The sequence below is a fragment of the Daucus carota genome, chromosome 8, assembly GCF_001625215.2.
Source record: "Daucus carota subsp. sativus chromosome 8, DH1 v3.0, whole genome shotgun sequence".
Taxonomy (NCBI): domain Eukaryota; kingdom Viridiplantae; phylum Streptophyta; class Magnoliopsida; order Apiales; family Apiaceae; genus Daucus; species Daucus carota.
The window spans coordinates 31,815,655-31,834,032 of NC_030388.2; the positions used below are offsets into that span (position 1 = coordinate 31,815,655).

General features: G+C 33.5%; 1 protein-coding gene across 1 annotated transcript; it reads right to left on the reverse strand.

Moving 5' to 3' along the window:
• Positions 1-421: 421 nt before the first annotated feature.
• Positions 422-13,869, reverse strand: LOC108199957 (uncharacterized). Its single transcript, XM_017367989.2, has 18 exons — positions 13,259-13,869; positions 12,142-12,252; positions 11,964-12,020; positions 11,668-11,744; positions 11,476-11,575; positions 11,042-11,115; positions 10,778-10,878; positions 10,581-10,684; positions 7,931-7,984; positions 7,793-7,848; positions 7,664-7,702; positions 7,434-7,575; positions 6,294-6,478; positions 5,566-5,633; positions 4,392-4,464; positions 3,816-3,877; positions 1,577-2,828; positions 422-974 (listed from the first exon to the last, which is right to left on the reverse strand). Exons 1-18 carry the CDS (start codon positions 13,337-13,339, stop codon positions 713-715), a joined length of 2,898 nt encoding a protein of 965 aa, XP_017223478.1. The 5' UTR covers positions 13,340-13,869; the 3' UTR covers positions 422-712.
• Positions 13,870-18,378: the final 4,509 nt, after the last annotated feature.

Below are 18,378 nucleotides of genomic sequence, written 5' to 3' on the forward strand. Positions count from 1 at the left end.
GATCCGGCATTTTGAAAAGTTTTTCATTTGGTTGAAGGGTTCTATTCATTATGCGAGTCCTAGTTTCCCGTGGGTTTATTTTCACGTTTATACAACCTCCAATTTTATAGCCGTTGGATTATATATCTAACAATCTGCCCAACACTTATTCGACCTATAATTTTTATAACCGTTGGATGATATATATATAGGAATCGGGATCATAACAAATTTCTATTTTCCTCGCTGAACAACTTAAAATGATTTTTCTTTCAACGACTTTTTTTAACTAGACGACAAAAATATTATTTTACATGTTCATCAGGAAAAAAACACAGAAATTCATATAATCGATCATTATAATCGACTGTACAATGGATAAGCCTCCCTCCAACATACACTTGTCGGGACTAGGACCCTTCTTTTGCACCTCAAATATCCATTGATACATTAATTAGGGATTAACATTTACAGCAAATAATTACTTCAAAAATTACAATAGAATTTCTGGATTTTATTTTTCATCTACCTCACTCTAGTGCTTCCCGGACTAAAGTTTCACAATAAACTAACACAATACAGTACAGCAACTTAAAATCGGACAGATTGCGAGCCCAGAATTTTGAGCCATTCTACTTAAGGGGGCATATCTTGAAAATTTTCAAAAACAATTTTGTCTGATACCTTGGAGAGGGAAGCAAAAGAAAACTGCAGCTATTACTTTAACCATATATCAGCATGCACAGCGGAACATTGAATTGCTAAAGCACTTTGCTTTCTCAGCAATCTTTCTAACACCATTCTCTGCATGATGAGATCTAGCACTCTGAGGAGAGAGTTGGATTCTGTCCATTATATTGACGCGAGGGGCATCAAGGATCACTTTAGGTAAGGATAAAGCCCACTGCATTCCCCATATGGAAAGTGGCCGCATGTAAGTTAGAGATCTGAAGTGCCCGTCCATAGTCCATCCCTCTGGAGTTTGGAAGGCGTATCTGCATATACAAGGACTTCATTTTTAGATCTTTCTAAGTCATTGCAAATACATTGACATTTACTGTATAGTTACAAAAGTTTACACATTCAGGTTTAGTGCATGAAAAAAAATATGTCAACAAGCACTTGCCGGAATAAACCTTTCTGAGCCTTGATAAACTTTCTAAACCTCTTTCTGAGTTTTTTTTTATATTTAAAATGCCAACTACTTTGCGATAGCTTACTCCATGATGTAATAGACACGGGACTGTGGAGGTCATTTTGAACGAGTAGGACAAGTGACCTTGCAATTATTTACGAAGCATGTACACATCACTTGCCTATTAAGACTCTATCAAAGAATTAACAAGAATCATTTTTAATTCGATTCACAAGTAAATACCTACAAATTATAATAAGACCTATAGAAGTATATTAAAAGCATGAAACTAATGAATGTATATACTATGCATCCAGGACACACATTCACTGTACTTGTATCATTGCGCGTGTTAGTATTGCCATCCAGCCCTAGGACAATTGAATAGAGAATGCAGTAACATGAAAAAAAGAATGACAAAAACTAAGATGTGCATTTTCTTGACTAAATTATAGAACTTACCCAAATCCATCCTCTGACCAGCCTGCGTAAAATATACCTTCTGCTGTGGTGAAAGCCTGTTCTTCCATACCAGCATAAATCATGGTGGCTGCCACAGCGTATGTGACCCCCGTCCATACTTCACGAGATTGCATGCAACAATCATCCACCTTTCCATTAGGATGCATCCCATTGACAGCACCCATTCTCCCTCCTCTGACTTTCATAACATTGAAATCATAGATTTTTTGAAGGGAGCTTTGGATCTTTAAATCATCAAAAAGATTTGGCAATGCTGAAGATGCTGTATACCATTGTCCAGCCAATTGGTCAGCTTGGATTGATTTACTATTACCACTTGACCCACTGTCGTAGTTAAAATATGAACCATTCCATAGTTTTGCTTCCAATACGGACTTTGCCTTCAAGAATTTTCTTTTATATCTTTCGGCAGAAATGTTGTCACCCAGTTGCAAGGCCATTGCTGCCGTAGCTTGAAGTGCAGCAAGCCATAAACAGCCACAGTAAGCACTTACACCATGAACTGTCCAAGCATCATATGTCTGGTCTGGAAATCCATCATTCTCTATAAGACAATCATTGTCCCGATCAAACTGTTCCATATACTCCATTGCAGCACAAACAGCAGGCCATACATCAGTTCCAAATGACAAATCCCCTGTTGCAGCAAAGTCTCTATAGACCTGAAGCACAAATTTTGGGTTCAGATCCTTCCACTTACTAGTATCGTGTATGTTGTATGCATTCATTTCATGCCAGGGGTCATGAGTTCCAAGATCATGAGGAATTGCTCCTTTGACTTTACGGATTCCCCAGTTTCCCTCGGACAGAAATTTCACTTTTCTTTTATCTTCAAAAAGCACGGCTTTTGCAAATTCCCGCTGAATACTCAATTCAATTTTAGGGAACAGCTCAAGGAGGGCAAAAGATGCATAAAAATGAACATCATATGTACACCACATAATATACTCCACACCTTCTAAATACAAGAATTTACCAACATCATCACTGTTATTCTCATGAGAAGGGTACTGAATGTAGTTATCTTTCTGTTCTCCCTGAGAAATTACTGAACCATCTTCATCAGAAAATCCTGTATGAGAGCTTTCAACATCACCTGTCGAACCATTCTCAACATTACTGTCAGAACCAGAACTCTTTATATTTTCTACAACTGCATCACTTCTGTACTTCATTGTTTTCCTTGTTTGAGGATGATTTGAGCTAAAATGTGCATCTGGCAATGCAGAGTCTGAAGAAAAAGAAAGACTCCCGTAGTTAGTGCTTTCTAAAGCATGATAAATTGATTCAAATATGACAATAAGGAACATACCGGTAACCAGTTCAAGTACGAATATTGCATACAGGACATGCCATATCTATACCTTATAATAGTTGAAACCTATGATATGTTAGACATGTCTTAAGCGTATGTCAAAAATGAGCTAGCTGTTACAATCTTACAATCTGCTAAGATATCTATGCTTGTATCAACTTAGAACGATTCTTATCAATGTGTAAATTGTATTACGCATAGACCTGATTTTTTTCTCTCCATTTTGCAGTTTGCTACCTGACATCACTGGTATTTCTACGTAGAATTTTGTTTGTAGGCTTAATTCAATCAGTATTCAGTAATTACCAAAAAAACTAATCTTTATGTTCCAATAAATGGAGCACATTTTACATATGTAATTCTCTGTACCGTACTATAGGATCCAGACTACAGTACACAACATTGATAACAATATTGGGCCAACGTAAATCATGTGATATCGTGGGATGTCACGCTTGACACTGATGCCAAGTTCAAAACTACTTGGATCATTTGATGATGTATATTTAAAAGTTCCTGCAAAAGACAACTGCTAACCTATGTTAGCCAGACTCGGCTAAAAGTGTCCCAAATGGATACGTGTCCAAGTGTCAGACTCGGCAATATTTTGAAATTTTACAAGTTTTTGGCCTAAAATAAGTGTCTAAGTGTCCACATGTCCGAGTGTCAAATATCCGACACGGGTACTTGAGGCAAAATGAAGAGTCAGGGGTAACATATCTGCTAGCTGCAAGATTCAACATGACCGAAACGAGTATACATCCCCTCAAAAGTACAATAGACGCATTTTTTTATCTGGAATATTGTAAATATAAACTAACCCAACTACACACTAGATTAGAGGTGTAGATTGCCATCTGAAATTTGTAAAAACTAACAAAATCTAGTAGTTCAGATGCATACCAATCCAAACTGTCCCACCAGAAACCAAGAAGTAGAGTTCATTAAATAATGTAAATTTGTACCTGCAAAGGACATATGGTACATTATTTGGAGGGTATATTCTATAAACATTTTCTTTATGTCAACAAAATAAGTAGGTGGGTGTTGATATTTTGAATCAGTCTACCCGTCTTCTCAGTTTGAAAGTACAGAACATATCACTTTGGCACACAAGGGCAATGAGGCACATATGCATAACTAAAGCAAGCAACTGATGGGTAAAAAAAAAGTACAAAGTTCTTCAATAATAGATGCTTTCTATGATTTTTCTTTCTTTGAATCTTTTGATAGATCAAGAAACTAGGATATGTTGTGGTTTAGAATTCGAGGATTCAAAGACTAGCAAGGAAAGCACAGAGAGCATCATGTTATCAAGTCATATATATAGTCAATCACAGGCATTTTTAAGATTAAGAGTAACAGCACATATGCAAGTACTCTGAAGATGGGCACAAATTTAAGCGACAGACGAAAAGAAATTAGTATGAAAGACGGTTAATCAGTAACCACAAATATAATCAGTTCCTATTGGTTTACCATTCCGGTAGCCTATCATCGTTGAGGATAGGATTTTGCCATCTCTCGATGTCTTCTTCCCATCGCTTATAATCTGAACAAATGTAAAAGAAAAAGGTCTTATTCTAAATCTGCATTTGTACAGAACATAATCAGCACAACTAAAAGATTTCCCCTAAATTAGGCTGCTTTTCCCTTTTGGCTATAAGATATTGCAGGAGTTTTTCCGTGCTACTAAACATAATTAAAATCAAAATTTGGTAACAGGTCATTGACAATTCCTATCGATGTAATAACATGCTCATCCCTAATATACCTTAAAGGTTGATGGCGGTAATGTTCCAGTAATTGACATTAACCATGTAAGCTTCTAATTTAAATGAAGATTATATAATTGGTCAAGTACAAAGAAAAAATATGAAGTTGATCATGGCGGTTTTGATACAAGGAAACTAAATAAATTTAAACTTTCATTAAAATAACCATGTGAGCTTCATTTTTAAGTGAAGATTTTATAAAATTGCTCAAGTACAAAGGAAAAACATGAAGTTGATCATGTGAGCTTCAGATTTAAATGAAGATTATAAATTTGCTCAAGTACAAAGAAGATTACAATATTGCTGTAATTTGATGGCTGTAATGCTCCAGTAATTGAAATTAACCATGCGAGCTTCAAATTTAGATGAAGATTATAAAATTGCTCTAGTACAAAGAAAAAAATATGCAGTTTATCATGGTGGTTTTGATATAAGAAGGAAACTGAATAATTCAAACTTTCAAATAAAATAACACTGAAAACTGATGGTTCAATCTCATTTTGGCATCAATTTAGGACTGACATGCAGTTCAAAAGCCATGGAGATGGGTAAAGTTGTCTTTCCTAATATTTATATTAACTAAGCTTAGTTAGGATCGGCATTTATTCAGATAGATTTTAAGAAACTGAGATAAAATAAACCAAGTGTGCTCTTGGTGGACAGCTTTTGAGTTGTCACCAATGTCAACTGTTGCTGGGCTTCTCATATAACAAGAGTACAAGACTAATTTCTTATATGTTACAAAGCGGACAGTCAGAATTCATAATGGATCGACGTGTTCCTCAATTTCTCAAGTTACTTGAGCTGTTTGCCGGTTCGAAAGGGTCTTTACAATATATAGTAAGTTTAATAGACTTCAATATCACACGAATACTTACTTGTTAGCGCATCATGGACTAAATTCGATGCTGCCCTTTCAGATGTACCGTAGTATCTAGTGTACCTCCTGCACCAGATAAATGCCTAATCAATTTCTCATTTCATGATGTATATAGAGAAATTATTGAGTTGCACAATGCAGTCAGTAAAACTCCATCTGTTCTAAGATACTCCAATTTTTTGTCTTTCAAATGCTATATTAACCTGGCTTTCAATAAAAATTGATAATACTGAAAGTAGACAGTAGTAACTACTTAGTGAATTCCATTTGCAGTGATGACTAAAATCAGAGAAATATATTTAAAATGTAAATTTACAATAATCTAAACTTAAAATTTAAACATCCGAATGAACATTAATTTTAAAAAAGAGGGAATAACTGATAAATCAATAAAAGTATTAAATATCATAGGGAAGAACCAGAAAATTGTTCCAACTGACCCTGCGTTAAAAGATTTAGCAAGTGAGAAAGATTTGAGACTAAAAATATTTGTGGCTGTCTGTACCATAACGGAAAAATACAATCCAATCAAACCAGAGGGTAAGGAGTGGGAAAAGATTATTTAAAAGCTTCTCACTCAAGCAAATATCATTACAGAACCATTATATATATGTAGTAGCTACTCAAAAGTGTAAATCATTACAGAACCATTATATATATGTAGTAGCTACTCAAAAGTGTAAAACTGCAAGGACAACTGAAGATATTTAGGAAAGAGAGTTGTACCTATGATACGATTTTCCTTTGTTGAATTTAACTTTTGGAGATGACCATGCAAGAGCAAATGCCATGGTGCACTTCCCATGTGGCTCAATCCATGCTGAAGCAGAAATCGCGGCGCAACGTGTCTCTCCTGGTGATGAAGGCATGCTTGGTCCAGCATCAAAGCCATCCCTATCAAAGTACCCATCCTGAAGAACACAAGGCAAACTTAGTGACTGGAAAGGCATCTACAGTGATGACTCTGCAACCACAAATGAAATGCACGACAGAGTGGAAATGTTTATTTTGTAAAGTTTATCCCATACAATAAGTGACAAGAAGAAGTGAAAATAACTATTTATGTTTGTTGCTGAACAGTTTTCTTAAGTTTAGAAGACAGAAAATTGATAAATTTAATAGGTATGATATGTGGAGTCTAATTAGTCGTTATACACTTATACTTAGGTTCTATATTTTGGCTTCAGTTCTACAGAAATGATGTAATATTTACATATTAGAATGACATACACTTTGGGGGCGTTTGGATCATTCATAGGAATGGGAATGATATAAACTCCCAAGGTGTAGTCTAATAATTTACCCATTTAATGGGAATGAGGTTCTCATTCCAAACAACTAATTTCCTAATCCAAACACTAACACATGGGATAAGGTTTCCGATTCCCGAGCGAGGTTCCCATCCAAATAACTAAGTTCCTAATTCAAACACTAACACATGTGAGTTTGGTTTCAGGTTAGATCAATTTTTTTCTCCCTTTTGCATTTGAAAAACCCAGGGGGCAGTGGATTTTCTGCAGTTAAATCTACCCAAGTCGAATATATAGGGCACCAATGCCTCGTAGGTGAAAACTTGTACAAAACATTCATTAATAGAATAATAGCATTTTGAGAGCAAAACTTTCCCACATTGATCTTGATCAGTTAACTTATAACTGATCACGAGAATATACTAAGAAATATTACAAGGAAATAGGAGTATGATTTGTTGTATCTCTTAGCACTGAAGAAGGCAAATACTGTTGTACGGCAAAAATTATTTCATTAGATTCAGGCAGCCAAGAACTACACATAATAGTTGCTATACAAAAATATACTAATAACTTCAAATTCAGTAGCTGTGAGTAGTAATTACAAAATCATTACCTGTGCCATTTTCCCCCACATGGCTTTTGCTGTAGGATAACTTCCCTCAGACAGGCCAAACGAGGGTAAAACCGTTACACTGACGTTCTGAGTTTCACATGCAGCAACGGCGAATGTAACAGGATGGTTCCCTTTTGAAGTTCTGCAAACACCCAGACCTTAACATGAGATGTTGTAAACCTTCTTCTTTCTATAATTTACGATCAAAGAAGAAGAAGACTTAGACTTGCTTGTGATGTAGAAGTACACCAGACACTCCATCTTCAGCTCTGCAAAAGAGGGGGAAACTGTAAGGCACAGAAAGTAAGAAAATTCATGTTATAATTAACTTTCACGGAATTTTTTTAATGTGCACTGACATGAAAGGCTCATTTACATGATCTCCAGATAGGTGAGAGATTCCTCCAATTGAATTCTGTGGAAAACAGACATTTATGTCATGTTGGACCTATTATTAATTTGCTCAGTGTCTGAGCTAAAGCCGCTAACAAGCTTACCGCCCAGGTAAAAAGAAGGCTGACTTTTGCCCTTTCCTTCCCAGTGTTTACCAGCTAAAACACAAACAGACAACCAATCACTCATCAAAGTATTAAATAACATGTATGATATTGGTTTAGGAGAAGCCAAAATCCATGCCCAGTAATCTTTTTTAAAAATCTGTATCTAAAATTAATAGTTTATGTATCTATGACGCACAAACACCTTGCTGATATCAGCAAGTTGGTGTATGCAAGTTCCAGATACAAACTCAGACCATTCTGTTGAAAGATTGTGCAAATTTCTTGATGCTTCTAGAGTCGATAATGCATTAATAGGTTCATGTATTAGAAGGTTCACGTATATCATCTGCTAAGATATATCACCGTTCTAAGTGTTATACAGCAGTGCGTGTGTGTGCATACTTCTGCCTAGTTTCAGGGCCGGCTCAAGAGATTTTGGGGCCTTAGGCCAATCATTAAAGTGAGGCCTATTTTTCAAAAAAAATCTAATATTTTATAAATAATATAAATACAAAATTTTGCGATATTTAAATATTACAAACATAAAATCACCCTCAACACATTATAATATATAATATTTTATACTATTAATTTTATTGATTATGTCTCTTAGTATATAAAATTAATATTTTTATTTATAATTTTAATATAAAAATGATTTAGATAATATATTAGAATTAGGCATTAATAGAATAAATAAATTATTCTAAATAAATATATATAATTATATTGAAATCAGATGCAAACACAATTAAATACTATATATATTAAAACTAAATTGATTATATAGTATTTATAATTTATATAATTTATTTAGGATTCCATTTCAAAATAAAAATTTAATTATTATATTTTAATATTCAAAATTTAATTCTAGGGTTTTGATGTTAGTTGTTAAATAAATATTAAGGTTTTTTGAAATTAATAAATAAGATGTATAAATTAAAAAAATAAATTTTGGAGATAATTTTATTAAATATTTAGATAATTTCTAATAATGAATATAATTATGTCATTAAAATCAAAATTTAAAAGGTAAATAAACCGAAGTGAAATGAAATAAAATCTCTAATTTTTTTAACACCTATAATTAGATTACATCACATAAAACTAGGGGAGAGCATGGGCCGGTTCGGCTCGGTTTCCGGGTAAAACCGGAACCGCAACCATATATCTTCGGTTTTTAAAATCGAAAACCGCAACCACCGGTTCGGATTCGGTTTCGGTTTCGGTTTAAAAAACCCTGGTTCGGTTGTAATCGGCTCGGTTTCGGTTACAAAACCGGCAAATATAAGAATGAAAATTAAAATACGAACGAGACATATTAATGCGCGTAATCTAGACTTTAGAAAGATCGAATAATTAATACAACTTGAATATGACCGAAGAAAAATAAAAGCTGGCATGGTTTATATTATGGTTCCTCAACTACTGCAATAACATGCAGGAGGAGCACCAGTATAGCAAGCTTATGCCCAGATCATAAAATAACAAAGAAAAAAGACTAGTACAACACAAGGCATATCTCGATACTGCAACCCTTGCTTCAAGTAACATTTGATACTTGGATCAATATAAATTCCTATATCATCAAAAATTAATGGTACTTTATTCTTATTATATATATTATTTTTATTTATTGAAATAATCGGTTCGGTTCGGTTTTTCCGGTTCGGTTGTAACCAATAACCGGAACCGAACCCATAACATCGGTTCGGTTTTTTATTTTTCGGTTTCGGTTTCGGATCGGTTTTTTTCGGTTCGGTTTTCACCGGTTTTTATCGGTTTCGGTTCGGTTACGGTTTTTTTTCGGTTTTTTGCTCAGTCCTACATAAAACAATAATTTACATATTTTTAGATTTTAGATTCAAGTCAAGTATTTATTAAGTTAGTATAGGAAACAAAACATGATTAATACTACTAATATTAGTATTTTAATTATTTTTTGATAAAAATTGATCACATAATTTTTTTTCTACAAGATTTAAATATAAATTTTAATTTTTTATAATATTATGAAATTATTTTTTTCTTGCATATACATAATTACATACTAAGATAAATTATGGGGCCTCTCACCCACGGGGGCCTTAGGCGATCGCGTAAATGGCCTTCAAAGAGCGCCGGCCCTGCCTAGTTTAAAAACCAGATCTTGGGCCTGCAGTTAGTGAGTCTACTACAGTTTAGAGAGTGTTTATAATTCTCTCAACTCAAGAACAGTTTGGACACTACCATCTTCAAAAAGGAAACAAAAATGCATTAATCTTTATAGTTAGAAAACATGTAAAACACAAAAACTATTTAATATTTGTTAGTTTTTCAGACTTCGAAAGTTGACATTAACAGATCGAACTCACATTTCAAGTCAGTCACACACAGACACCCACCCACTCACATCAACATCTCCTTGCGTAGTGCAGTGTTCATCGTCATTTTCTCATCTCTCATGGTCGACTCACTTTTCCAACTCACGAATGCAATAGCATCTTCTCTCTAATCCCCAGTCTCCCTTTCTAAAGTTCATATAGTAGTTGGTCTATATAATTCCTTATATATTTGCATTCAAGTAAAATTTAAGGTAGCAAGTATATGTGTGCATAATTTTTAAAGCTCTAATCCAAGTTGCTATAAAATTCAACTTGCTTACCGTGTAAACAAAAACAGTCGTAGGAAGACTGCTGTCCTGATAATTATGTGGTATAAACGGCGATATTTGGCGACACGATACTTTTAGTTCTGGATCTGGCTCACCTGGAGGTTAAAAAGTAAAAAATTCAGTAATGAACACATTAGAGGGAGCTATAGTCAGAAAAAGGAGAAATGGTAATACTTCTTTGGCTATACCGTCATATACTGTCCATGCCCTTGGAAATAGTGCATGATATGTTGAATGCTGACCAGTTAAATTCCAACCCCATGATGATAGACCCTCATATGAAGATTCCCTGCAAGTTAAAACTGACATGGCTAACTTTGAACAGTTTTTAGGTTACAACACAAGAATGAGCTTGGATTTGGAAAACTTGAAAGTGACATACCCTTAAAACTCGAAGCACTGACCATTAAAACTCGAAGCAATAGAAATGGAAGTAGAAGTTATTTACTTACCCTAAATTTTCATGTTTCCCTGGGGATAAGACAGACGCGTACTTTTTACTTCCACCTTCCCGGGATATAAAAATCTGTGTATGGAGCAGAAAATCTCATGATACTTTTGCTATAACATATATAAGAGCATAAGTAGATATATGAGAAAGTGACGCACTATATTACATATTAATAGAGCAAAACTAGTCTGACGATAGGAACTATTTTACTACTTTAGCACCACCTCAACATGCATTGAGTTTCCTAAATATTTGCCAACGTGAACAAACAAGCATTAAAAAAATTGATTACGCCAGATACAAAAGGTCGTCCTTACATTATTTTGACACAAACTTGAAGGAAACTAAATTACAAACATACAAAGTTTTGAGAGACATTTCCTAGTTTGGATTTGTTATGTAATATAAAAGACAAGAATAAATGAAGAGCCTTACAGAGAACTGATTGGCCATGATAGGAGAAGTATCACAGGTGCCAGGAACAATTTGAAAATTTTTGAATTCACCTCTAAAACCTCTAGATATGCTACCACTTCTGTGACATTGAGGATATTAAATAGCATCAGAATGTATATTATTAAACTTAAAAATACATTATCAAATAGAAGCCTCAGCCCTGATTCTTACCCCATCCCTCCAAGAGGAACCCCTTGGGATGCTGACGGCTTGCAACTTTCACGGGTAAATGGATCAATAGGTGCTTTCTGCATAAATCAAAGATATCATTGTAGCTCAGAGAACAGCTTCTGTAAGAGTGTACAAACCTACTTCTTATTGCATGCTAGATTTATGTTCTATATAAATATATTAGTTAGAGCAAAATTAAGATTTTGAAATGGATATATCATATACAGAATAACATAAATACTTTTTTATTATTTCTCCACTTCTGAGTAAATAGTATAACATATTGAGAGAATTACCCTTCCCTGGGAGGCTTCCTCCCTTACATATGACCACAGTCGTATACCAAGTCGAACCTGAAGCAAATAGTTAGAGCATCAGATTCTACATGCTAAGCACGTAACTGATAATTTATAATAGGAGCAGAGTGTATAAGATTCTTTTAAGAAATAGGTATAATCCTTAGATGATTCCTACCATTTTTATTGCCTCCATAAATGTAACACTGAATTCTTTAAGAATACTAGCATGGCTGTTTAATTTCCTTCTCCATGCTTGTTTTGGTGGGGCAGCACTGTCAGAATCAAGCTGCACAGATCAGAAGTATAGCCATATGAGAACAGAAGAATATCTAAACCAAAACAGCTAATTAACCGTCCAAATAAATAGATGTATATTGTTTCGAGAAGTAAGAAGCAAGAATCCCATAAAAAAAATAATGTTGAAACATCAACATATATGTAACAATAGAAAAGGCACACACGACACCAGCAAAGACATCAGGTAATTGCGTTTGCTTTTGGCTTTCTTATAGCTTCATGACATCAGCTATTTATAGACTTCTACTCTCATTATGAAGGATAAAGAAAGCAGTTACTAGCTATGTAAGAATGATATCAATAACTAGGAATCTATGTGAAATATAAACTACTCCAGTTGCATATTGAAATGCGTCCCTTCACAATATAAATGATCATCATAACCTTAATGAATGTAAATGGGGGAGGATAATGTTTCCAGTTTATACATGAACTATTTAATAACAGTAGCTTCCACAAGATGGAATTATGTACTTGTTGAGCTTAAGTTATACCCCTTGCCACCCCAAAAACCGAGCTTTACTGATCCAGTGGCATGCACCTAATTTGTCATTGTGAATTGATCTCTTACATCATTAAAATATCACTGTAACCCGCTTAGTGTTACAGAACAGAACACATTGCTTTGCACAACTCTTAATTGAATTCTTCGCACGTCTCCACCAAGAATATAAAACTAACTTGACAAAACCAAGCCATAATTTGAATAACATGCAATAGCTGAAAAATTGTTCGGAAATCATTTCACCCAAGAAACTAACACAGATAAAAACATCATAGCCACATGCCCACATCACATGATTCATCATATATTACACAAGCCAAACCATACGCCACGTTCACAATCGACTAAAATGCAACAATCCAATATTTGCTCAAATATCATTACACTCAATAAAGTAACACGAATTAACACCAGTACAGCCTTATCACACAATACATTACATATTTCAAGAAACTAACTTCAGCAAAGTTAATTTACAAAGAATGCTTACTAGTTCTAGTGTTGCCCTGTTTACGTAATCCTGAGGAGGCCATGAACTCTTCTTGTATTGAAATATATTTCCACTAACCATGTCAACTAGTATAATCTCTCTCTCCCTCCCTCTCCCTCTCTCTCTCTGAAATCAGTGATCTCTCTCTCTCTCTCTCTCTCTCTCAACTCAGTGATCAAACTAGAATTCAACTCCAATTCCTCTAAAGATCAAACTTTAGAGCTAAATCATCAACCCCATTTGTTCACTACCCAAAATTACATAAAAATTTCTATAGAAATGAAAATAATATCAAAACACAAACTTCAAGAACTAGGGTTGTATACAGTCAAAAGTGGAAAATTTTGATGTGGGCCAGATTATTTTGGATTCTAGACTTTGCCGAAGTCAAAAAGATTGAATTTTGAGGGTTGAAAATTAAAATTTTGTTGAAATTTTTCAACAAAAAATAGAGTTAAAGAAAAGAAAATTCAAGAAAATAAGCCGGGAACTCGGGTTTAGTAGCAGCCAGGTTGTTTATCTGCAATTCTCTTTCTATAGATACATGTTGTACTATTTATTTGTGTTAGATACAGATTGTTATTAGTGTTAGACACAGAATGTTATTATATGCATAATAGAGAAGGTTTTGGTCGTTAATGGCTGACCAGTGATGTCAGTAATGACACTTTTTATAATATTACATTCAATAATGACTGATTGATGATAAAAGTCGATGAGTAATCACAATTAATTATAGTTAGTCATCTTTTGTAACTCGTTGAATTGATTAAAATTCTGATAATCACCTTCCGGTAAATAATCGATCAATTTAATTAATTTCTGATTAGTTCTTAACCAATTAAGTTTGATTCCCGCTTTTTACAACAATGACTAATTATTATTTTTTGATATATTATTGCGTATATAAAAAATTTATTATATTTAATGAAATTATAGCTAACTAAATTATGAGACGTGTAATTTCAAATTTGTTTTGAAAATAAATTTAGGGATTTTAGCATTAATCTTATAGTCAAGTAATTTATAAAATACGAGGTGATGTGTAATTTGAAATTTTTAAAAAAAATAAGTTTATGTATTCTAGCATTAATCTTTCGGTCAAGTTTAATTTATAAAATATGAGATGATGTATTATTTGAAATTTGTTTTAAGAATAAACTTAAATGTTCTCAAATTAATCGTACGGTTAAGATTATTTTATAAAATATGAGATGATGCTAACATGATATGTTAAATTGATTAAAGATAGAGAACAACCGATCAAAATGATATAATATCACGAAAATGACTATAAAATTATAATATTTACGTAAAGAAAGCAATATATCCCAGGACCCTCACCAATTTCCTGCTAACTAAATCTTAAATTACGCTAATAATATTTTAAAAATGAATATCAAAATAAGAGCATTTAATATGGTATTTGTCATTTTCAAAATTAACAAATAATCAAAGTTTACAAGTTTAATAATTTGGCTAAACCGGCCCACTACTTATCCGAAAGAAGGCCCATCATATTGGACCCATAGCAACCGACCGCACTTTTTATACAGACGAAAACATGTCATTGCTTATGGATCTGATTCTAGACTGATAATTTCTTACTTGTAATTTTTTACCGTATCTATACCAGGGGAGCATCTTCAGTAGTGTTTTTAAAATTTTTTTGAAAATAATATAATATAACAAATTAATATATTGAAATATCGTGAGAATCCCAAGCCTAAATTATTTGTTCTTTATTTATATTCTATTACTGTTCGAGAAAGAGAAAAAAATGAACATAAATGAAAAGAAACAATTATTATATTGAATGATATTGCTGAATGCTGAGGTTGTATTTATATTTCAAATTTCATTTATGCAAAAATGACGAGACAAACGGGCAACAAGTTATCGATTTGTTAATTCACGGTCTATTAGCAGATTCTTCATTCTTGTATATGTGATCCTTGGCGAGCCTTAAAAACCCGAGTTCTGAAAATATTTCGGTCTGTATTCAAATGAATATCATCCATAGAAGACATGCAAATCGGATTCAGAAAAGAATAACGTGCCATTAGTTCTTTCACAAATGGAATGGTAAACAATTTTCTCTAAAATACGTCTGCACCACATCCCTCCATTATCCAGAAATCATATATAAAGGGTTACAAATTGACAGACTACTGCAGAAACTGACCTCACTCGCAGAAAGATCCTTCGATGGAAGCTTACCTTAATTGTAAAAGAGTCTTCACCGGCCCTAAAAATTATGTTAATCATATAAGAGTCTTCACCGGCCCTAAAAATTACACATCACATTAAGAAAACCAAGAGTTTAGAATTACACACAAGGAAAACCATATTACAAAGGGTAATTATAGTTCAAAGCCTCCAAAAGGCAACAATTTTCAATCCACATTGTTTCGACAATACAGATGCAGTAAAAAAGAATGCTGCATTGAATAACACGAGTTCGGTCTCACCACAGTAGCAGAGCTGCAACAAAGATCAGAGTATTAACCATTCAGCTCATCCACTCAAATCTTGTTACTCATTCAGATCACAGATTCCAGGTAGTCCTTACAAGAATCAATTGCAGAACGCAGAAACTAATTGACCATAACGTAAGATTTCACATTTACAATTAGAACCACTATAAAATAATAATCTGAGATTACAGAACTTCACTCAGAAGTTTAATATCACAATATTGCCTACATAAAGACTGCAAATTTTAATCATTACAGGCTTAAGTCAAGATCGAAAAGGGGTCACCAATAATTTACTTTGATTCGCACATTTTTTGGCTATGTCTAATGTCTCTTAAGCTCCTGGTTAGACATGGGGATGGGGTGATACTAGGCTCTCGATGTAAGTGTCCGCTTCACGACAGCCGCCAAAATTGGTGATCTCAAGTCCTTAAAAACTGGTGTTTAATATTTCTTATTTGCAGAAATAAGTCACTTATTTCCAGTAAAAACTACATATTTACATATATTTTTTCAGAAAAAGGCCTTAACTGAATACTGAAACATCGACGATTCACCCACATTTGGGATAGTCGCCAATTTAGTCCAAGATTCTTTCACACCATGGTCTTTCATCACCCAAACATCAGCTCGAACACTCTGGTCTGGTAGTTGCAAAGTACACACAAGCATTAGTCCGAAACTCCCAAGGCCAAATTATACGTACCGTCTACATATTTTGGCTGCACAACCTCTCCATATCTCACGCTAAAAAATCATAGAAAGCCATAGCTTTGAAATGACTTAAAGCTCTGGTGATTTCATGGTCTTGTTGTTTGTTTTGCGGTGCTTTTCTTGATTTGTGCTTTCAGGGTTTGTCATAGTTTCTGAATTTGTGTTATAGTTACTATAATTTTGTACTAGTAAATGAGTTATTGTGTAGTACTCCTTCCGTCTCTTTTTAATTGTCACATTTCTATTTTTGTTGATCAAATTGATTAACTTTTGAAAAATTATAAGTCACTTTTTTATTATTTTAAAAAACTAAAAATTACATCTTAAAGTAGATTAAAAGTTATTTGTGATGACATATATTTTTTATTTTTTCAATTGATAATATATTAGTAAAATTTCAGTCAAAACTTTGGTCAATTTGACTGACACAAAACCAAAGGTGACAACTAAGACTGAGGGAGTAACAATTTTATCACAAAAATGGCAAGAGATCAGGGATTATTAGGGCTACTTCCAGAAGTTAATGTGGGTAGATTCTTTGGTTTTTTAGATTTGTGAGGTAATTTTCAACAAATCTCTTGAATCTGTAAGAATAATTGATTAGCTTCATAGCAATCCCTTACAAGAATCAACAGTTCTGAGATCATCATACGGCAAAGGCGTAGTAAAGGGCAGAATATGAGCTTTATCCATTCAAATTATAAAATGGACTTAATTCGTTTTTTTCCTTCCACAAATACAGACTGTATTCGATTTTAACTGATACAAAGTTACAAACCTGTTCTAAGTGGAGAAGAATCGAAGCATTATCAGGACAAGGGATGTGGTGGTTTTTAGAAGACAATGAACCTGTTTGTTTGGAAGAAGCAGAAGCTGCTTCTTGAATAAGTGGAAACATTTTTAAGAAGCTGAGAATGTCAACTTCTCTTTCAGAACTTTTGCTTCTTTTCCAAACACTTTATTAACTTATTGACTTCTCACTTCTCATCCATTTTTTTATTTTAAGCAAGAAATCATTTTTTTAAGCTTGCTCAAACGGTCCCTGTTAAGTGCCCATGGCCAGTTAAAGAAGTGTAAGGCAAGAAAGCACTGTTAGTGTTACTGATGGTCTAATTTGGAATCTATGCTTTAGATCTCTTATGCTCATACTCAGACTTATGCTCGTATTTTGAAATCGGAAAATTATTAATTGTTACGTTAGTTTCTTTCATGTTTATTTTCTAGTATCCGTTCGAAGTTTTATATATTTGAAGTTTGATATTGCAACAGGGTTTCAAGTATGTATTTATGAGTTGATAATTTTGTATAAACTCGCTATTTACAGTATTTTTACATTACTGTTGATAGATTTTGATTTAATATTAGAGGTAATTGCATATCGCACCCCCTAAGTATCGTTCAAAAACGATAGAGTACCGATACTTTAAGAAACTCAACTCGCACCCCTTATCTTTACTTCTCAAAACCGATATGCACCCCCTGCCGTTAACTTCCGTTAACTCAGTGCACTCCGTTAAGTCAGTATATATATAATTGCAATTCGGACCCCTAACTTACGTTCGAAAACGATATGGTATCCATATTTTTGAAAACTCGAATCGCACCATCTATTTTTACATCTCAGGAACATTACGCACCCCCTCCGTTAAATTCCGCTACCGTCGTTAAAATTCTCCCCCGTCTCAATTCACATGTCCCTTTTGTTTTTTGAGGAGTTAAATTGACTAATTTTTTACTAACTATTTGAAAATATGTATTTATTATTTTAGAAAATATAAAGTTACATATTAAAATAGACTAGATTTAACTTTTGATGATATTTTTTTGATCAATTTTTCCAAACAAAATAATTAAAATTTATATATTTTAATCAATAGATAAATTTATGTAATATTTATAATAAATATCACATGATATTTATTTTTTATA